Source organism: Pseudonaja textilis, chromosome Z (assembly GCF_049901715.1).
Source record: "Pseudonaja textilis isolate UNSWEBS1 chromosome Z, rPseTex1.2, whole genome shotgun sequence".
NCBI classification, from domain to species: Eukaryota; Metazoa; Chordata; class Lepidosauria; order Squamata; family Elapidae; genus Pseudonaja; species Pseudonaja textilis.
In genome coordinates, this window is record NC_142008.1 from 97316710 (window position 1) to 97340041 (window position 23332).

At 36.5% G+C, this 23332-nt stretch overlaps 1 protein-coding gene across 3 annotated transcripts; it reads right to left on the minus strand.

Moving 5' to 3' along the window:
• Positions 1-1090: 1090 nt before the first annotated feature.
• Positions 1091-21626, minus strand: COPZ2 (coat protein complex I subunit zeta 2). 3 transcript variants are annotated; one of them, XR_003375044.2, is made up of 10 exons: positions 21218-21540; positions 19316-19384; positions 16728-16809; positions 15388-15479; positions 14896-14951; positions 13250-13327; positions 11887-11938; positions 11644-11771; positions 6198-6236; positions 1091-1162 (listed from the first exon to the last, which is right to left on the minus strand). XR_003375044.2 is itself a non-coding variant. In XM_087916290.1 (10 exons), exons 1-9 carry the CDS (start codon positions 21452-21454, stop codon positions 6229-6231), a joined length of 708 nt encoding a protein of 235 aa, XP_087772416.1. In that variant the 5' UTR covers positions 21455-21540; the 3' UTR covers positions 1091-1162; positions 6198-6228. The 3 variants fall into 3 exon arrangements, 2 of the variants coding, with proteins under 2 accessions (XP_087772416.1, XP_026566588.1); XM_087916290.1 differs by lacking the exon at positions 11644-11771 and adding an exon at positions 7384-7417; XM_026710803.2 differs by lacking the exon at positions 11644-11771 and having other exon boundaries at positions 21218-21626.
• Between the last annotated feature and the right edge of the window lie 1706 nt (positions 21627-23332).

The following is a 23332-nucleotide window of genomic DNA, read 5'->3' on the forward strand; positions in this document are numbered from 1 at the left end:
GATGGTTTTCTGCACAACTGTCAGGTCAGCAGTCTTTCCCATGATTGTGATTCCTACTGAACCAGACTGAGAGACCATTTAAAGGCTCAGGAACCCTTTGCAGTTGTTATGGTTTAATTAGCTGATTGGAGTGGGACACTTTTGAGCCTAGAATATTGAACCTTTTCACAATATTCTAATTTTCTGAGATTGTGGATTTGGGGTTTTCATGAGCTGTAAGCCATAATCATCATAATTATGACAAATCACGGCTGGAACTATCTTGTTTGCATGTAATGAATCTATCTCATATATTAGTTTCACCTTTTAAGTTGCATTACTGAAAGAGATGAACTTTTGCACGATATTCTAATTTTCTGAGTTTCACCTGTAGGTTTATCAACTTTCTATAAGCCCAGCCTACCCCACAGTATTTTTTATGGAAATAAATGGAACAAGTGGTTTAAATGCTATCTTGAGCTTCTAAACACAAGACAGATATAACCCTAATAAATAAATGAATAGGTTTTGTCCTATGACATATAAATAGTCTTAAGTAGTGAGAATGGATTATTTATCCTGTTTGGTTTTATTTTTTGTATTCAGAAGACCCGGGTGACAGAAATAAAAGGTGTGTTTTCTGAAAGGGCTTTTAAATGTTTTTATGTTTCACATTTAACCTACTGCTACATTTAGTCTAAACATCAGTTTTGTCAGTTCTGTAAGACATCATGAAGAAATACAGAATCATGCCAAATTGCAAATTGCTTCAAACATCATTTTGTAATTGGAGGTTGAGCCCCAGGCATTTTGGAATACTATTCCAACAATTCTAGATTCTTCTTGACCAGAGTTTTCCTTTGCATTTTTCCCTTGCCCTCAGAGAGTCTTAAACAGATTTCCAGTTTGTTCGTTGTCCCTCTGGTTCATGCATAATCTCCATCTATGGCCACATTTCTAATAAATAATATGATGTGATCAACTTTGAAAAAAATTAAAGAGGTAACCTTTAATAAATTGGGCTTCTCCTAACTGATCTGAGTAGCCATCACACAGCATTGCAAGGTTTTCATTCTTTGGGAGAACAAAGTAATGTGAGAAACTGAAAATGTTCCAAGACAATATTTGGGATATTTTATTTCAATAAGGACCACTTAATTTGCTCTTTGGCAGATTGCAGCACCTACGAAGAAGCAAAAGGAGAAAGATATGAGAACCATTCTTTTTATCTGACATTCTGCCCAAAGAACAGGCATAATTTTTCTACTTCTTTTGCAGAAAATCTCCCACCAAATTTGTTGATCTATCTCTTATGCACAAGAGTGCTCAACCATGCTAAAATTCATCTGGAGGGTTCACCTGAGTGTTTCTTCATTTACTGTGACTGCATCAAGACATGTGTGTCACTATGACAGATTAGGACTCCAGCTCTGCTCTCTTGTAACGATGAGAGCTCTATTTTAGTGTATCTGAAGAGCATCAGGTTGGAAAAGTCTGATGTAGATCAACATCAGGCAAGGACTGTCAATGTTCTATAGGTGAGGCCAGTTATGCTTTGCTCAGCATTCAGTTGATTAAGGAAAATGGGATTACTCATTTCAGCACTACATTATTTGCTGCAATTGCTTTTCCTTTAAAAAAAAATCTATTGATGAAATTCGTTCTTAAATGTTTGATTTTATATTGTCCTCAGGCCATTATTTGAAAGGCATTATAAAAATAGTTCAATAAACCAGCCAGCCATTCAGCATGCTCACTTTTATGAACTCTGCAGACAACAGGGTTAAATCGTTGACTAAGATTGGCAAATTGCCAGCTAGAGAACCAAGTTGCTACCAAAAACATTCCTGTCTGGCACCTGATGACATTGTCCAGCAAGACCCTCTCTCCTCCCAAAACCTAGCCTTCCTCAATACATAACTTAATCATGGTGAACCTTGGTGCAAATTAAGTTTTTGAGGTTTTTTTTTTAATCAAGCCTGTGAAAAGGGAAAACATTTTAGAAATGTTGAAAGAATTTCTTAGATTATCTGACCCTAGTCTTCCTATTCTGAACACTAGATGGCAGACATCTCTTTTAAATGAAGAAACAACACTGATCAGAAAGAAAGTTCATTAAATGAAAAAGTAGGTTGGAGGGTATTGCAGTATTTTGTGGATAAAAAGAAGTTTTGACACACTGCCTACACTTGTGCTATTCTTTTTACTTGTTCATTTATAGTCTATTAAATATTGATAATAAAATTAAGTCTTGATCCAAAAACTGATGACTTAAATGATTTATTTTACAGGGACCCAAGCAGCTCCAAGAAAAAGTTCTTAATGCAAGCCTACAGCAGTGTTTTCTGACCTAAAGGAAGAGAAAGAGCTCTGGAACTTGCATTGAACTCAAGAAAATCAGGACACAATTAATCCATGTGCCAAGTGCAATGCTCCATTCATTTACCTTTTTTGATCTTTTACTCATGATAGCCCAAACTTATAGGAGATTATTTTAAGACAGGTAACAAATCTAGTCTGCTCGTATCAAACAGCTTTGAAGAAACCACTACACATCTAAACATAACACTGGAGGAATTCATAAACAGGATGTAATTCAAATTAATTTTAAATCATTTCATAATCCCTTGATTTCTGCAAAACTGAACACATTTTCAGGGAAAGTAAACACTTTCCAAGAGCTTGTTTTGTTTCTTTGTTTGTTTGGGCTAATTTTAATTGGTAATTAAAACCAATTTTAATTGGTTTAAAATTAAAACCAATTTTAATTGGTTTAATATTTCACGCCATCTTCCTGATGAATTCTGGGAAATGTAGTTCTTTGAATAAAGCTCTGATTATTAAACAGAAAATTTTACTATTCTACCAAACTATATTTTAAAGGTAATGCCTGGATTTTAAGTGTTTCTTTAGCAAATGTTCAAAGTTAAACGATAAGCGCACCCTAGTGTTTACAAACAAGTCTCAAAATTACAAATGTTGTAGCACTATGGCAGTTGTTCGCTCTTATGAGCTACTGCAGAAGCTCTGCAACATTAGCCCTGCCTATTCCCCTCCCTGGCCAACTCTTTACAGGCACTTCCCCTGTGGGGGACTCACTTACCTTACAAAGATCTCCTCTCATGGTTTCTTTTCCTGCTTCATTGCTTCAGTTTTTCAGTACATTCGCAAAGAACAGAGATCTAACATACCACAAGATCATGTGAGATCACTACCATGAAATCTTGTGCTATTGATCTCGTGTGATCTCGTACTTTAGGACACTATTCTCTGCGAACTGAGACCTGGACTTAGGTCCTTAGGGAGATTCCGTTCCTGTAGACTTTGGCAGCCCTTTGCAAAAAGCCTTTGTTGATACCAGTGGTGCCTGGGCAGGTGGGCACATCCCTCCAAAGCTCTGTTCCTACTGGCAAAGGTTTTTTTTTTTGCAAAGGGCTGCAGAACCCTAAAGGGATGCAATCCTCAAATGCTTTGTCAAAGAGAAAGGAGACCTGGACGGGCATGCGTCCCTTTGGGCCTCCTATTTCATCACTAAAGGCCAACTCAAGTGGTTTGGTGGCAAGAAAGGAGGCCCGGAAGGGCTTGCGTGGCCCTCTGAGCCTCTTTTTTTTTGTTGCCAAAAGCTTCTTCAAGCTCTTTGCTGATGAGAAAGGAGGGAGCTGGCAAAGAAACAGGTTGGAGAGGAGACAGATCTTCATAAGGTAAGTCACCTGCCATGGCAGGATGGCGGGGGAGCAATTGTGGGGATCCCAGGGGAGCGAGAACGAGGTATCTGTGGGTCGGGTGAGGCCTTGGGTAGTCTGAACCAGGTGGCCTGTTCCATCACTAGGTGCCCCCACCCTGAGATACCTAATGTGCACTTAACAAGTCATACATTCAGTTAGTAAATGCATGGGCAAAAGTAGGGAATTATCTTGTTCAAGATATGAGATTCACTCTTACGAATCCTCAGGTTATGAATGGAATGGCAGGCTCCATTACATTTGTAACTCAAGGACTATCTGTAATTATGATTAATGGATACAAAATCCATTTCAAAGTGTTATCTGCAGCTCAGCTGACGTGATTGGACATACTGCATAAAAATGGCTTGTCCTTGGAAATATATTTGCCTTCCTATATCTTGGTATTTATTCAGAAGAGTCTATAAAGCAGAAAAAAATACTATCTCAGTCATTGATGGCAGGAAACATTGACTTAGTTTTGATTTGGCTTTCTGATATCATAGGTTGCAAAGCCTGATTAGTTACATAGATTGTTAACCTGGGCATTCAGAGGATCACAAAAGAGCCAGTGAAAATAATATATTACAACATTCTGACTTAAGTAATTTGCAATATAAGAATACAAGACAAAAGTCACACAATTTCCATTCCACTATGATATACCTATTGTTTTTTACCTGTTGCTATGTGTCCTAAATGCATATGATTACTAGAGAGCCTATTCAAAGCAACAATACTTCCTGCTATGTTTTTATTAGGTTTCATAATGTTTTCAAATGTACTTCCTCTATAATAACTAGATAAGCATTATCCTGGTTGCATAATCCCTGGCTATTTTGCTCCAATGCTGCAGAACAGAGAAACAAGCAACTACAAAGAAATGATGAATAATATGCCTATGAAATTAGTGCAAGGAAATATAAGAAACTTAAACTGTCCTGAACCAGGTTTTATTTTACTATGAAAAATATCACAGATTATTTAAACAGATAAGCAGGATCAGGCCTGATTAACATCTCTATAGGAGACCATCAGGACATTTCTAGGCTATTGGACAGATTGGGAAGTACAAAAGCATCCCAAAAGAAAGCATCTAATGACATTTGTGTCATTGTCAAGAAAGCAACCTGGATTGTCTGTGTCACCTCCAGGAGCTGGGTTCAGCTTGACCTCACAGTACAGGACTCCTCAACTTACAATCATTCATTTAGCATTCATTCAAATTTACAATATTGAAAAAAATGACTTATGACTGGTCCTCGCACTATTGACCACCACAGCATTCCTATGGTGACAAGATCAAAATTTGGACCCTTTGATATCTTGCACATAATTACAACAATTGCAGCCTCCTGGGGTCACATGGTCACTTTTTGCAACCTTCCAGCAGGCTTCCGACAGGCAAAGTCAAAAGCGGAAGCTGGATTCACTTAATGACCACTTATGGTCATTATGATTCACTTAACCATGCAGTGATTTGCCTAGCAATCAAAAAAGCTGGTAAAAGTGGGTGTGACTCACTTAACCAATGCCTTGTTTAGCAATGGAAGTTCTGATAGCAATTGTGGTCATAACCATCTATATTGAGCATCACTCGCTCTTTCTAACCTAATGTTGTTTTAGATGTCACATGTGCCTGATTATTTTCTAGTTTTTTTCACTTGAAAATTTTCACATTTATGTTACAAAGGCAAGCAATATTTGTAACACAGTTCATACAAAAATGGCAAAAGGTATATATCCTAATAAATGATTTGGTTATTCAAATGCTGCTTTATTCTTTACTAAACTAAGTCAGCATCGTTCATGCACAACATGAAGTATTAACAGGTTTATGGATGTCTTAGGTTTGGCAAAACTACAGATAGTCCTCGAATTATGACCACAATTGAGCCCAAAATTTCTCTTGCTGAGTGAGACAGCTATTAAGTAAGTTTTGCCCCATTTTACGACCTTTCTTGACAAGTTGTTAAGTGAACGACAGCAGTTGATAAATTAGTAACACAGCTGTTAAGTAAACCTGGCTTCCTCGTTAACTTTGCTTATCAGAAGTTTGCCAAAGGTGATCAGATGACTCCAGGACACTGGGCAACCATAATAAGTATGAGTCAGTTGCCAAACGCCTCAATTTTGATCACATGATCATAGAGATGCTGCAATGATCATAGAGATGCTGAAAGACAATTATAAATCACTTTTTTCAATTCCATTGTAACTTTGAACTGTCACCAAATGAACTGTTGTAAGTCTAGGACTACCTGTACCTTTTTTTTTTTTTAAGAAAATGGACACAGAGGATAGAATATTTAAATGAAAATGGAACACAACACCGTTATCTTTTAAAAAGGCATTTCCTGGCTGAGCTCCAGAGAACATATTTCATGTAGTGACATTTTGCCACAAATTTCACTTATCTGGCTAAGCCATCCAATGCTACCACATTTGAGAAAGCAACGTCTCTCTGCAAATATCAGATGATCCAAGTAGTCTTACCTGAGTGACACTGTGCTCTGCTAAAGAGCTGTCATCCACCTAAAATAGGAAAAGAGATTCAGATAGTTCAGGAAGATAAAGATTAGCCAGGAGAGAGATAAATAGAATGCTGATAGCTAAGTCAAGAAATCCATAAAAATAAATAAGGCTTATTTAAAAAGGAGAGAGTCTTGACTAAATGGATTTGAAGGGGGGAGAGACACAAAGCCAATATATATTGACAATTCAGCAAACAAATAATGAATTTGAGAAGCAAATTGCTAATGACGCAAAGACAAAGAGATGGTTCTCGATTTAGTCATAGAATTTTTTTCCATTTAGAGTTAGTCATACTTCGAGTATATCCATTAAAATCAATGATTTCTGAATTATTAATGATTAACTTATATCCTACTGAGTCCAATGTGTCTAGTCTAAATATGCCTAAATCTGGAGCCAATGTCATAAAATTGTCTTGCAGTATGCAACATAATATCCAACTAGATAGCAATGTCTAGCCAACTTTGGTTGATTTTGAAAAGCTAAGCAGGTGGGATCTGATTAATACTTGTACGGAAGTCCATCAGGAAATGCCACCAGGAAAGATTCAAGAGTGCCTGCCTTCATGAAATGTGCCTCAGAGACCATTTGTAAGCTACAGAGATGGACGACGGGATTTCTCTTTTTCAAATGAAAACAAAAAAAGAACCCTATATCTATTACTTGTTGCTGAAGCTGAAGCCACATCAGCAAGCATGCAAATGTTTGAGAGATTCAAATAACAAAAGCCTCTGGGGCAAATTCTAGGAAGGTTGTGCTCATCTATGAGAAGAAATAAAGAAGATTGTGAAATAGTATGGACAAAGATGGGACATCTGAAGCAATGATCAATTAAATCAGATGGAATATAACTATAAGTTATACTAATTATCAATTTGCAAATTAATTATCGGGGAAAGAGTATCCTCACAAATATTTTTATAATTCTCAGATGAAACAGTTGGGTCATCTAAAACTAATATGCAAAATTAAAGTCAAATCTCTTTCAAGTCAAGTTCGACTCCTGATGACTTCCTATGCACCCTCGACAACTAGAAGCAATGGTTTATTATTATTTTCAAATTTCCCTGTAAATTATCAAGAACAAAGTGATCCTACTATTGCCATAGTAATAATGAAATCATCCTTGGAAAAAGTTTCAACTTACCAGACAGAAAATGAAGCATACTAAACTGAATATCCTACAAATAAATGAATACATAATCCAGGATGGATAATTTTAAATCAGATAATAACTCAGATGATTACATGATACATGGTATATTTGATCAACGTTAGAAAAAGATGTTTGTTATTTCTGGCAAGATTTTCTGTTAACACAGAATTGAAAACATAATACTTTGTGGATTTGTTTATAGGTAGGATAGGGAATAGAAAAACAAATGTTTGTAACGTTAGAGGGCTGAAGAATCACTAAATTTGTTTATACTTGCGATGAAAATTGAAAATCTGTTCTTTATGGGCTATATATTACATTATTCAGGTTATGAGATATATGGCAATAAGAATGTACAACAACTAAATATAGTTTTTGTGAAGAAGGAAAGGATAAGGAAAGAAAATCAATCATGATGGTCAACACATAAAAAAAAATAAAAAGAAAAGAAAAACCACAAAAGTTTTTTTTAAAGATCAGAGCAATCAGGACATTTTCCATATAATGGGAAACAAGAATAATCCTCAACAAGATCTAGCAGAGGCAAAAGAAGTTAAGGAAGATGGGAATAATAATATTAATCCCTCGATTCCATAAATACTATTATGAATGGGATTACACAATGAACCATAAACTATTTCAGGAAATAACTCTACTAGAAACAGAGGTCTTAAGGAAAAAAGACCAATAATCAGATAGAAAGACAATACATTACTGAAATAATTGTTTTAAGGTGCCACAGAAAAGGCTAAAGAGCTACTAATTATCTAAACAAATGCAGAACAAGATTGTATGGAAGTCCTTGTGCTCTATGACCTTGGTTGCTTTCTTCAAACGTTTCATTACTCAAATTAGGTACCCTCCTAGTTTAAATAATGAGCTATCTGCAAGAAAACATTCAAGCTCAAATAACATCAAGAGCCCCTCATTTAACCCTGAACTACAAATGTTCTTTTTTACAAGATTGTGAGGTTTGGAGACTGAAAAGTGCAATATATGTATATCTATTGATTCATTAAGTGCAAAAAGTATTCATGTTATCAGATCAAACAAACAAAGTTTGATTTCTTAATATTTCATATGAACCAAGAGTTTTTCACTTCAGATTTTTATTTTCTTAATGAGGGATTCTAAGTATGTGCTTCTTCTAACAAAGTTGTACCATTTGACCACTTAAAATAGTGTTGTAACCTCTAATTTTAATTCTGGCTGTCAGTTCTTCAAATTCTGATATTTTTATAATATATTTGTTTTTCAAGTGATGCAAATATAGAGAAAATATTCTTGTCCACTTTCCCTATTCTTAACTATATTATCTCTCTTGTCTGAGGCTGGAATGGGACAACTTGCTGCAGCCATCTCACCACCTCTAGCTTGCTATCACCAAATGCCTCTGGGCAGAATACAGAGCAGTGGAGGTAGCCATGGGCTTCCCATTGACACACACACACACACCGCCGCCATTGCCACTGCTGCTGCTGTGCCAAGATTCAGGCCAAAGAGGCCAGGCACACAGATGATGGTGGAGTGTGTGACAATGGGATGCCCCCAGCACCACTCCTTGCTTCCTGCCCGACCCACCACTGCCACTGTTGCCATTTTATTGGGCTGGAGCTCAATGTGGTGATGGCAAGGAGTATGAAAATGGGAAGCCCCTGGTTCCCATCACCACTCTGAGTTCTGCCCACCCACACACTATCCTGTCTGTCTGGCTCTCCCTCCTGCCTGGGCATGTGGAGTTGTACTGTGGTGATTTGGGTGGCAGTGAGGTGGCAGAGGCGACTTGACAGTGGCGAGCTTACATCAGTGAACTGGCTGTGCCGAGCTGGCCACAGGGAGTTGTCCTAGACATGTTCCAGGCACTCTGGTTCTTCTTGAAGTAGATCTAAGTTCCTAATCACTGCAAAATTTCTTCAGAGAAATCATCAGATGTTTTCATATAGCTTTATTTTATTTTTTTGTACGCGTAAAAAAAAACCACTTGAGTAAGTGGTGACTCCTGTTGACTGCCTGGATTAGTCCTTGAAGTTTTTTTGGCAGCAATTTGTAAATGGTTTGGCCTTGCCTTTTTCTGAGGGCTAAGAGAGAATCACCAAGGTTACCAGCTGGCCTTATGTCTAAAGAGGAATTAGAATTAATTGTCTCCATTTCTAGCTGGTTACTTTAACAACGACAGCATATTGGCACTCCACATGCCCATTATCTGTAATATATTCCATATTCTGGCCTTATATTAAGTCTTTCTGTAGAAAATAAAATAAAGGTAAACTTATGTAAATTCTTCTGTTTTCTGTTTTAACTTTCTATCTCATATATTTCTACCTTTTCTTACATTTGTGTTTTTATTTGACATTTCCACATACAAGTCACTAAGCCTATCAAACAGATTCCCATAATATATAATAGACTATCTGAAGTATGCTTTCAATTGGGTTGGAATTTTAAAAAGAACATAGAATATAATCAGAATTGGAAGGGACCTTGGAAATCCTCTAGTCCAACCCCCTGCTCAAGCAGGAGACCCTATACCATTTCAGACAAATAGCTATCCAGTCTCTTTTTAAAAGCCTCCAGTGATAGAGCACCAACAATTTCTGAAGACAAGCCTGGTTGATTGTTCTCACTGTCAGGAAATTTCTCCTTAGTTTTAGTTTCCTTAGTTTTAGTTTCCTTCTCTTCTTGGTTAGTTTCCATCCCTTGCTTCTTGCCTTGCCTTCTGGTGCTTTGGAAAATATGTTCATCCCCTCGTTTGTAGTAGCCTCTCAAATATTGGAACATTGCTATGATATCACCCCAATCCTTCTTTTTTCTAGACCAGACATACCCAGTTCAAGCTTTCTTCATATGTTTTAGCCTCCGTCCCCCTAATCATCTTTGTTACTCTTCTTTGCATTCCATAGTTTCAATATCTTTTTTATATCATGGTGACCAAAACTGGATGTAGTATTCCAAGTGCGGTCTTACCAAAGTCTGATAAAGTATAATATGTGATCTTGATTCAATCCCTCTTAATGCAGCCTAAGATTACACTGGCTTTTTTGGCAGCTGCAGCACCCTGCCGGCTCAAATGTTAGTATTTGCCTACTAGGACTCTAAGATCCCTCTCACAGTTACTGCTATTGAGCCATGTTTCACCTAATATGTATTTGATCCCAGAGCACCTCTGAGACTTATTCTGAGATCTCCCCAAGATCAACTTTTTAAAAAAATTATTTGCTGGACATATTTCAAATTCTCTCAAATAACAAGAAAATGTTAGCAATCAGCAGCTTTTACAGAGGAGAACTGCACCAGGGCCCATAAGTTGGAAACCTACTCTGGGTAGTTTAGTTTGCACCCAACAGTCAATCCCCAGTCAATCCTTATATCTAGATCAGTGTGAACACACATATAACCCAGTTTAGCCAGCAAAAGTGTAGGTTGATGGGTATTAAATATCAGCAAGCATCAACAGGAATTAAATGGCAAAATAGGGCAAAAAGCAGGTAAAAGCAGGGATATTGACAAAAGCAAGAGTTTACATGATCTAAGAAATTACAACAAAAAGCATCAAACTTTTTCAGAGCCACTGGAAACAATATGATAAGTACTTAGCAGAGATAGTCCAAAGGAAGCCACTTTTGGTATTTACGATTTTAACCCTTTTATAGACAGTTTCTGCTTTATCTGCAATTCTTATACATCCCATGTTGCCCTTGGGTTGGGATTAGTTCTTTTCTCTTAAAATTTAGGAACAGTTTGGGCAGACTTTAAAGTTAACCGCATGTTTGTCTACAGCACATATTTAGTCTCTATAGATAACAAGGCTATTTCTGATTAACATCAAATCAAAACATAAAAGATTGTAGAGAATTTATTTTCCTCACACATTAAGCTTGTTTTTAACCCTTATATATTCACCACTGCTAAACAGAGATAAAAGAGGGACACCAGGTGATCCTTCCTCTATTCTGCATTTAAACAGACAGTTTGGTAGACAGTGATGGTACATTTAAAATCCCACGGAGAAAAGATCCCATTTAGTATGTCTTGTAATATCTGAAATGATCACAAAGACCCACACTTCTCTTTCAAGGCAATAATGCTAATCACTTACAGTAACAAACTGAGCAGTTATTTCATATTTTGGGCATGTGAAGGGCTATATCTCTGGAGGGCTATATCTCTGGACAATCATAAATGAGGTCCAAGGTGAATATCAGCCAGTCAACATGCCACACTTAACATGCTTCAAGGGTACCAATGTCTTACTTCTGCTTCCCACTTTGGAAGATGTTTCAATATTTGTACAACTTTTCCGATATAATTTCACTTTGATCCGAATTGCTGGTGATATAATCAAAGAGAATGAAGCCATAAGCTGCAGGCTCTGGATTTGTCTGAGATGGAAAGAGTTTTATGAGTAAAGTAAGTTGGAATAAAAGCAAGGATGATACAAGAATCAATAAAGAGTAAGAAATACACAAGAAAATTAGAAAAGTGCAATAGACTCACTCTAAAATTCAGCTTCTGGATGACTTGCTGGGAATCACTTTCCATAATCACGCTAGAATTTTAAAAAAGAAAGAAATTAAACATCTTAGGAAGAAGAATTTTCAGTCTTGTTAATAATGCTAAAAAATCATGTGAATGATAGTAAGAGTTACCAGGCAACCTGACATGTGTACTCATTAACAGTGATCATCTTGCATAGAGTCATTGTTCCATTGAAGCAACATTTTCTTCTAATGCAATATTTTGTGTAGGTTTTTAATGTTAAAATGCCATAAGAAACAATTAGTTAGTGCTGATGCCTGTTTTGAGATTTCCTGGTCAGCTTTTAGATTTTTACTTTGTGGTTTTTCAATTTTTATTCTAAATTTTATTCTGACCTTTCTATCTGTTTTGCAGAAGTGTGAGCATAGCCATTGCTTCCTGCATGAGATATTCTTCAGTCTTTATTTCTCCCCCTTTCTTTTCTGATTTCAGTTCAGCAGTCCTGTCTCCTACTGAAGTGAATTTTCCTTTACTTATAAATCTCAGTCTGAGCAAATTATCCCAGAGTAAGCAACTATCATCCATAGGCCACATTCAGCCTTCAATCTAATTGCATGCAACTTCTTTTACATTCTGTTTGAAATGTCCTCTTTTGCAGAAGCACACACACAATTGGGAAGAACGGAAATATAGTAAAAGGCTTATCACATCCGCTTCTACCCCGGTCTTGATCTTACTAGCTACAGCTCTGCCCATCACCAGCATCTTCCACGTTACATTAATGCTATGGGCCTGAAACCCTTGTCAACGAATACTTTGACCTAGAACATAGACTGCTGAACTCAAGAGAGATTTACTTCTGATTGCACATGTAAATAATCACTCTCTGTCTCAAGAAAGTGGGGACAAGCACAATTCAGAAGTAAATAAAGACAAATTTTGAAATGTGAATTTAATTTATCCCTTATTTTTACTATTCAGCTGGCTTTCTTAATGTGACATGTATACCATTTTAAATCAGTACGACTTATTTATTTATTGAATTTATATACCTTTTTTATATACTTTTTTCTCATGGTTTGAGGTGCTTCTGAGCAGTTTATTATGAATCGTGGCAACTATTTTTACAGATTAAAATATGATTAGCTAGTTTGCCAAGATATTCCAAATATATTTTATAGTAGAAAGAGATTTTAATAATATTGTATTTAAACTGTACAATATTGTGCACTATACATAGAGTACATTGTACTATACATATGGTACTTAAATCCAATATTGTATTAAAGCATACCAGGTAATGTTGTTATGAAATGTATTTTACTGTGGTTTTCCCTGTGATTCTTTGAATATAATGTTTTCCCTTCCACAGAAATCTCACCCTCCATCAACAATCTCATCCACTACAAGGAATACCCCATCCATGTTTTCTACCAGAATTCGCTTCTCCACATTCTTTCTAGATAAAAGAGAAAACGACAGCAATGTTAATTCCAGGATGCATTATCTACATTTGCTTTCCATGGTTTCCTGCCCTCTACATTCCCCAGGATTTCTAATGTTATGCCCTCTTACAGTGGTTTAAGAGTTAATGCTTTTTTCCCCAAGAATCTCTAGGAATTATAATTTCATAAAGGCTCAGCTTGGACAAAAGAGCTTCAAAATAAAGAATTCTCAGCACCTTGTCAAATTACAATTTCCAGAATTCACTGATGGAAACCAGGAGAAAAAATATGTGATAGAATTAAATGGATTGGTAAAATAGATGCTTCCCAAAGGAAAGTGGAACTTTAAAAAAAAAACTTATGAAAATGAAAGATGTTTCTGGAAATGGGCACTTCTTTCCACAAATAATATTGGTTATAAATAACTGTTTAATTCAGGAGTTAAGTATGGGAATTACATGGTCTAAGTGACTGCTTAGTTGGGGATATTCTTTTTTATAATACCTAGTTTCGGTTTGTTTGTTGCCAGTGATTTGGACCATGTGGTCTAAATTTTGAGAAATTACAGTACCAAATAGAGCTTTGATCCCAGTAGATCCCAGTTGAAGTATCTAGGGAGTAGAGGTCAAAGACTGGATTCTATTCCCTGGATTTTGACACAGTACTCTGGTAGAATGCAATCTTTTTTTGCATTTCAATACTCAGGTGATCCACTATTCAATCTCTTCTGAAATGTGTATTGTACATTTCTCCATGATGAACTCTTGCCTTCCAGAAATAGCTTCCCAAGAGAATTCAAAACAGCAAAGAATGACTTTTTTTAAAAAAAAAAAGTCAGTTAAATTAACTTGTTAAAAGCACTTGTTAAAAGGCTTTGGAAGCAAATACAAAGGCCTTTATTTAGGTATAGATAAATCTCTACAGTTGAGATATTCCAAAATTGGGATATCAGTGCCAAAGATACCAACTCTCTGATTGCTACTTATTGTACTTTTGTAAAAGTTCCTGAAAAAGAACCTCAGATATTGTTCTCTATGTAGACACCAATCAGACAGTGATTACATATTTAGTTCTATGCAATGGGAGGCCAATAATGGATAGCATAATTCAGGGGACATGTTGAACTTGCTTACCAGGAACTCCTTTGGGGAAAGTATACGTAATGTAAATTCAACACAGCCAAGGTTAGGTTAGAAGTGATCATTTTCAATAAGCCACCCAGAATTACTTAAGATGGATGGCCACATAAATCTTTTAAACGAACAAAAATAACATTAGCTTTTAAAATACCACAGTAACGGAAGAAAACATAGATGTTTCTTGGGAGATTTGATTTTCTTAAGAGCTTGTAACTTGACATGCATGCTTAGACTAACTATAATCCTTCCTTCTAAAATGTTTCTTGCCATGTATCAGGTCACTATAGGGAGCAGTGTGCAACTGGGATTATCCATATATATTCAGACACAAGAAGGTTATGGGTAGGTTAATAAGTTCTGATAATTTCTGCTCCCCAGTCTATAATTTTGGCGCTTGACAAAATGATCATTAATTCCCAATAGAAGCATCAAAGGTAACTCACCGCAACATATGACTGAGGGATTCAAAGAGACAGGAAAGAACCGACATCAGCATTAACTGAAAAAAAAAATGGAATTCAGAAAAGAAACTTTATCAATAACAGTCCATATCTGGTCTAAGCATATATGTTTGCCTAAGTACCGCTCTTCAGAAATCAATTGGATCAAATTGGCATTTCTACAAGGCACTTTCACCTAGCAACATACTAGCTTTCTGCACAAAAATGATTTGTGTAATTCATTATTTGGTGTCCTGCCCAATCAAGATGAATCTTAGAATCTCAATCAGAAGCTTCCTCACTGTAGTTTATTTTTTTCTTTGCTTCCTATTTAGCCTTGTCTTGCCAAAGAAATAAATTTTGGGAAAAGGAAGCATGCACCAAATAGAAAATAAATACAAATACGAAATCTAGAATATTATTTTGCCTTCTCTTTTGCCACACTTTTTGCTCATTTGCCTATGGTTTAAAAATTATTTTTAAAGGACACATTACCTCATTTTCATGGGAACTCCCCACCACATAAAAGAAAAGATCAATGCTGCTTTTATAGACTATAGTTAAGCCTTCTAAGAAAGCAATCTCACCTGTGGGAGAAAAAGAGAAAGAGAATCATATCAACATTGTATTCAAAGTATTCAAAAACTGAGAGGCTTATTTTAGCTGTATCCATCTAACATCTACATAATTAAGAACTGTGGCTCAACAGGAAGCCTTCTATTGACCCCAGTCATTATTGATATGGTTTTTTTAAAAAATAAAACCTTTCAAATTTGCAGATTTGAGTTACTGGCAACCAGACCTACAATTAGTTTGGTAGCAATAGAATTGTTCCTATTATGAAAATAATTCAGAATTCTGTGCTTTGGAAATTGTCCAACCATGAAGCCTCTTTCTGCTACTGCAGTCCTTTTTTGTTAATGCAGCCCTTTATTTCTAGCTTCAAGTCCTACCTGAAAAAAAATGCCTGCTTTAACAGTTGGGTTAACTTTAATAAATCAGCTCCTTCAAGCAATTCCCTTTCTTAGGTTTGCACAGAAGTCTGACAAAAGATTGGCTGATTTAGTGAACCGCAGAAACATAGTGTTCATGTCTGTATAAGGTCCAAAATAGTGGTCCCCAACTTTTTCAACTTGGTGGCCTGGCCAGGGGAGGGGGGTTCCATGTGAATGGTAATCATGGGCGTGAGCGCGAATGCCCACCATTCACACAAGTGGAACTGTGCATGTGCTTGCCTGCCACTTATGCAGCCTGGTTCTGAATGGGCAGTGGGGTTTGGGGATCCTGCTCCAAAGCACTGAATTCTGTTCATTCTCAAAGCATGCTCAATCCTGAGCTTGGGTGGAAAATATGTTTGCCCTTATGATCACAATAAAATGTTGCCCCTGAGGATTTTTCCTGTAAGGTGTAACACCCTGGGCATATTAGTTTATGGAAGAAGTCTTTAAACCCATTTCCCCCACTGCTTGCCTCTTTGTTTCTGCTAGACTGAGTTCATATGAGAGGCTTAACTTCAAACTCAGATTAACAAAATGTAATTGCTACAATTGCATTTTTGCCATGCCCTCAAATGAACCATGTTATGGTTTAACATGAAAATGTGGTTCATACAATAGGCCAAGGATTTCTCATAAACTCTGACCACAAACTGTACAACTTCATTTTAGCCTACTCAAGTGTGTTGCATAAATCTACTCTATATGCTCTTTGTTACTCCTAGCTGCTTGAAATACATTTTGTGAGACAGGAAGGAGATCAGAAGTGCTAAATAAATGGTTTCTGTTCAGCAAGCCAAATGGTCAAGTTGCTGAGTTTTGAGATGAATTTTTACTCACTTTCTGTCTTATGAGTTTTATTGAAGACATTTCTTTCAAAGTTCTTCTGTTCTTTTGTTGTTGAAAATGTGTTGTCATAATACTGTGGACAGCCAGAAGAGGAGATTTAAAATAGGGTTGAAACAACAGAGGGATGGGAAATGATTTGCAAACTAGAGTTATCTTTATCCAAGACCACCATACTTCTTAAATCAGTGGAGAGAACTTTGACCCAACAAATGCTGTTGACTATAGTTTCCATCATTCCTCCTCATTGGCTGTGTTGGTTATGAAAAATGGGGTACCATATCCTTCCAAAAACATTTAGGTGAAAATAAATGTAAAAAATACAGAATTTCCCCATATATAATTTCTCCTTCTTATATCCTTTAATAATGCAAAATGTTTATCCCCTATGTTCTTTTTTCCTAATGTTCTCTTATTTGTTCTCTTCCCGTCCTTGGCTTAAATTGTATTTTAACTGCCATCTCATTCCTTTCTAAGTTCATCTCTGTGATTCTCTCTAATTTGTAAAGCTGCTAAATTGAGTTTTGTGTGTGTGTGTGTGTGTGTGTGTGTGATAATGTACACAATAAAGTGGACATATACAGTATTTTGAAGATCTCCTTAATAGGGTCCTGATTTTTGTCACCTAAATTCTGGCCTCAAAAGCACCACTACACACACACATAGGCTTCTCTCCAGGTTGACACAAATCATGATCAATAAGGATTTCCACACTCAGAGACAACATCCCAGTGTCTGGAATAGTCTATAGTTGTTGACAACACCTCATTGGCTTTGGCTGATTTTGTCAAGCTAAATAGTGTTGGTAGTGGTTAATACTTGATAGGAGTTCATCAGGAAATTAAGAACTACAAATAGTCCTCGAATTACAAGTACAAGTGGGAGCAGAATTTTCACTATAAATCAGGTCAGATCCAATTTTATACAATTTTTACAGTGGTCACAACTTTTACAGTGGCAAATTGCTGTGCACAATAAAGTAATCAAGCTTTCCCAATGGGTTTATTTTGGATAGAAATTGGTAAAAATGACAGTTCTGCAAGATGCTACAACCAATTGTAAAAGCAAACTGGTTATCAAATGCCCAAATTGCAATCATGTTAAAATTGTTAAACAATGCCTCAAACAAATGGCCACTAACAAATGGTTGAGGACTATACTGGGAAGTAAAAAAAAATCAAAGAGGAAGACATTAAGAAACTATTTCCCTATTGGTACCAAAGAGAGTATATTGACCTGTCCATCTCACCTATATTGATCTCACCAATAGTTGTGTCTAATTTGAAGGAGTTCTTAACCTTTATTCTAGACTCATGATGATCTCATTCCAGATGGGGCCAGTAGCACCAATAACAGATAGCAACTGGCATAGACTATTATGGGTACTGAACAATGAGTAAAATCCATAATCTGACTTCTTATAAAACAATTGCCTATATTCTGTTCCCTACCTAATAAATTTAGCAAGCCCACCTTATCATAATTATTTAAAGTAAGGATCACTGATTCAATTGGTTTATTTACCTGTACTTTCAGTGGGAGTTAGTCAATAATTGCTTTAGATAATTCTTTTATATTTTAATTATTGGTATTTTATCCTTGATGGTAACATCATTCTATATAAAAGATAGTGGATTGATATTAATAATAACAATTATAATAATAATAATGGAGATTTCAGTTTTAAATTGTGATACTTGTTCAAATACGTGAAACTGATTTCAAAGTAAAATCTTTCATATATATATATATATATATATTCTATAGGATGGCTAGAATTTAAGAACAATATATCCCCCAAAACCTTATTGTTTATATGTGATCTGGCAGCAATTCTGTTCCCTTGGTCTCCAAAACTATGTAGCAGAAAATGTAGAATAAGAGTGACTAGTAGATGACTTTTATTCTAAAGAACTGCTTGAACAATTGGGCTTTTTATTATAGAAAGTAGACAGCTGAGGCAGCTGGGGCGCTTAATGGAGCTTTATAAAAACAGCATTGAGGAGGAAATGAATTGAATGAGACATAAGTGATAAATTGAGAGTGAAAATGTTTTCCCTGTCAGAATACTACAATGTAGGAACACTGACCAAAGCTATAAGAGAATCCCCCCCACCAATTTAAGGAGCAATTGATAGAAATCATAGGATGTTTTGCAGCAAAAAATGGTTTAAAAAGAGTAGATGGCGAATAATTCTCTCGGATAATTTCAGAGGCCCCCAGAATGAAACTCAGATGCCTCAAATGTATTTGTTGTAAAAACAATATTATATTGATATCTGGAAATAGAAGGGGGAAATTATAAACTATGTTTGTGCAAAAGGGGTAATCCTATGCAGTAAACAGCCACTTTGGTCTAGCAGTTAACTACTAGTCTTGCCTTAATTATGAAGGCATCTCTCTTAACCTAATTTATCTCAAAGGGTTGTTGTGGAGAAAATAGGAGAAGGAAGGAATAGAAGTCAAAAGAAAGGAATCATATTCTCCACCTTAAACAGTTTTCTTAATTCTCCCTGCCTTAAGTTTATCAGACCTTCAATAAATAACTAAAATATCAAACAAAATTTCTGTAAGTATCCTACCTTAGCCAAAAGTCGTTGCCCAAAGCTGTCCAAAATGAAAATTGCTTTAATGGTATACAGAGATGGTTCCTAAGATCAACATTAATTGGTTTTATTTTACTGCATGATTCAGAATATTAGACAACAAAATAATTAAACAAATAAATTGGAAAGAGAGGCACTAATAAATGAGAATGTTTATATCTCTGGGTTGAAATAAAGGGTCCATAGTGCTCTCTGAAAATGGTTGTTTTCTTGCAGATGTTTCATTTGCCACAGTAGGCAACATCACCAATGCTGCTAGGAAATGGAATTGGCTCTTAATTTATACTCTAGTGGCTTGTTCTGTCAGTGTTCATGAGAGTGGTCTTATGGTGGTTTTTGTGGTATATGTATGGGGTGAGCTATTTACTGTTGGGTTTGTCTGGCAATTCCTTGATTGGAATATTGTCCACTTCTTGATTGTTGGTCTGATGTCAATCTTGGTATTAATCTACACACATCTGCGTGTTGATTGCTGATGAAGAGGTATTTTGGCCTTTTTGCCATCTTTTTGACTTGTTGATTGTTTTTGGTTTTTTGCATAGTATTTCTGTGAGTCTGTTGATGGCTGATTTGTCAGAGTGTCAGGATTCCAGGAGTTCTCTAGCATAGTTTATTTGGCTCGATTTAAGATGATTAGGATTTCCCAGTTAAAATTATGGTTAAATCTGTTCATTTTGTGTGAAAATTAATGAGTTTTCATCATGTTTTGTACTAGTTTGTTTTCATGGATGTGTTCTCCTAGTCTTCTGGCTGTTTGCCCTTTGTAATGGCTGTCACAATCATTACATTGAATATTGCAGATGATTCTTGTTTTGTCTTCTGGGACTATTTGGTCTTGGCTTACTTAGGATGTTTTGGAGGGCTTTACTTAGTTTGTGTCCTATATCAATGCCATGTAGTTGTAATAATGTGTTGGTGGTTTCTGAAATGGTTTTGATGTGCAGCAGTGTTATGCTTGGGTTGTTTGTGGTATATTGGGTTGTTTGTGGTATATTAGGTTGAGTGGGTGAAAATGAGGTCCCTGATGTTCAGCATCTATTCGGCTTTTCTGAATCTTTTCTTTGCATTAATTCAACTAGTATTTGTACATGCTTATGTTAACATACAATTCTCACCACAACTTATTTTTTTCCCTGTACTAATGTTCTGGATTCTACTACATTTCTAGTCAAACCAATACCATAATAGGAAACTATCATTAGGCTGGAAAAAGAGGTTTCCTTCTTTAGCAAGGCAGTAAATACCAAAACCAGCTTTGCAAGGACAGAAGATACAGGCTGTGTTGGTGATGGAGATAGAAATCAAGTACAGGATTAAAAGCAATTCTGAATAGTATTATCCATATAGAAACATTTTTGCTACTGTTATTAATTTGTTTAAGTATATGCCAATATGTAGCAAATTTTAAATTACAAGGATTCTGTCTTGATAGCATAATAAACAAACATCAAATCAGAATTTCTCAAACTAGTTAACAGTGCAAGTTGCATATACATTATTTCAATATTTATTTTTCCTTTTGGGTGTTCTTCCTTTCCCTTCACAATTCTATCCATCCCTATTCTGGATAATGCTTTAAGTCAGATTGGTGTTTTCCTCAGCTTCCCCCCACTCCCCTCACTCCACCTGTAGCCCTAAGGGTGACGCCTAAAGAAACTTAACCCAATGAAAATCAGGCCACTATTAAGACCACTTCACTGTTTCTATCCTTCTCAGGAAGATTTTTCTTTCCAGTATCCCAGCACTCTTTTATCTCTGCCTGGCCGAATGTGTGCCAAAACTTTAGAGACCCAAGTTCTTACGTAGGCATTTGTTGTGATGCCTTCCCCTCACCCGTGGCGGCCGCCTTCCTTGCAGCCGCTTCCCCCACCCTCTTACCAGTATCAGACTAGAGGGGATTTCCATGGCTCCAGACGGCACTCCGCCGGCGCGATCCGCACCTCCACCACCTTCTCCACCGGATCCCCTAGCAGCGGTCCCGAGGTGGTCGTGCTGACGTGGCCGGGCCTCTGCTTTTCTCATCTCGGGTCGCTCAACGCCAGAGCTCAGTTCAGACCAAGTGAACTGCTCCGCCCCATTTGGGCATTGGGTGGGCTGCAACACTCTCCCCCTCATTGCCGCCCGCCTTCCCGGCCTCTAAATATAGAACGAAGGACCACTTCTTAAAATGTCCACGCAGGGAAGAAGCGGCGGAAGAGAGGGGCGGGGTGTGTGGGAAGCGAAGTTCTGCCAATCTATAGGGAGGGGAAAAAAAGCACCCAAGGGTTTGATAGAAACATAGAAAACTGACAACAGAAAAAGATTCAATGGTCCATCGAATCTGTGCTTTGAGGTTTTGTTTGTTTCTTTTTGTTTTCATTTTTTGTATTTATTAATTTTATTTATTATCTTTATTTATTTTTTATTTTTTCAGATGATGGACATTTGTTATCCCAAGGGTTTAAATTAAGTTATTAAGGATTGACCCACTACTTCCATTGAAAGTTGTTTCCAAGTTTCCACTGTGAAGTAATACTTTTTAACATTACTTTTTAAGGTTTCGTCTTGTCAGTTTGAGGTTACGCTCTTGTGTTTTTGATATTTGCTTAATATTGAAAGTACTGCCTTCTAGAACCCTATTCATACCCTTAATATATTTAAAGGGTTTAATCCAGTCACCCCTTTTTCCTTCTGTACTCCAGGCTGTACATATTCAGTTCCTCCAATCTCTCTTATTATGTTTTGTCCCTCAGACACTGCACCAGTTTTGTTGCCCATCTTTGGACTTATCAATATCAGTCTTATCAATATCTTTTAAGTGGGGTCTCCAGAACTGGAGACAGTATTCTAAATGCCATCTGATTAAAGTCCTATAGTGCAATTAGGACCTCCTTTTTACTGCTGGTGATCCCTCTAGTGATTCATCCTTGAATTTTGTTTGCCTTCACAATTGGCCATAGAGTTTATTGACTTTGCAGTCATCTTCTAACAGCAGATCATGTTTGTTTTTCAGGAGATGGAAATTCCTTCCTTCCTTCCTTCCTTCCCTTCCCTTCCCTTCTTCCCTCCCTCCCTTCTTTCCTTCCTTCCTTCCCAGGATCTGGAAAATGAAAATGGGAAAATATTTCTCATGATCTTTGCCATTATTCAAAATATTTCATGTAGAAAACCAAAGCCTCATATATTGGCACTGTGGAAGGATTGGACAGCCGTCTGATGATTCCTGGATTATCAGCCCATTTCTATTTTTCTCTGCTCTTGTCCCAGCCCTGATATCTGTAGTTGTTGAGCTTGTAGGCATTATTAGGAGTAAATTTAAATCCAGTGCAACTTAATAGCAAATATTTTGAAATATTTTGAAAGCAAACACTTTATTTCCATAACTTTGTAGGATGCATCTGGTAGTAGTTTCACATTGTAGATGGCTAGAAATTGAATAAAATCAGTATATTTCAGACCGGGGTATAAATTTATGGCAGACGACAGATTTTATAAGAGGAGTTTAGTGTTTAATGTTGCTTTTCATAGTTTTGTGTTCATTTGGTGAGAAATAAACCATAGAATTTCAATAGAGACTGCAGCATATATTTGCAACCATGTACAGGTAGTCCTCGACTTATAATCACAACTGAGCCCAAAATTTATGTTGCTAAGTGAGAAATTTGCTAAGTGACTTTTGCCCATTTTATGACTTTTCCTGCCACATCTGTTAAGTGAATCACTGCAGTTGTTAAATTAATAACACAGTTAAGTTAATCTGCTTCCCCATTGATTTTGCTCGTCAGAAGGTCACAAAAGCTCATTCATGACCTCAGGACACTGCAACCATTGTAAATATGAATCAGTTGTCAAGCATCCGAATGTAAGTTACATGACAATGAGGATGCTACAACGGTCATAAGTGTGAAAAATTGTCATCTCACTTTTTTCAGAGTTGTTCCAACTTCGAACAGTCACTAAATGAACTGTTGTAAGTCCCTTAGCCACTAGAGAAAAGCCAAATAAAAGAAGGAT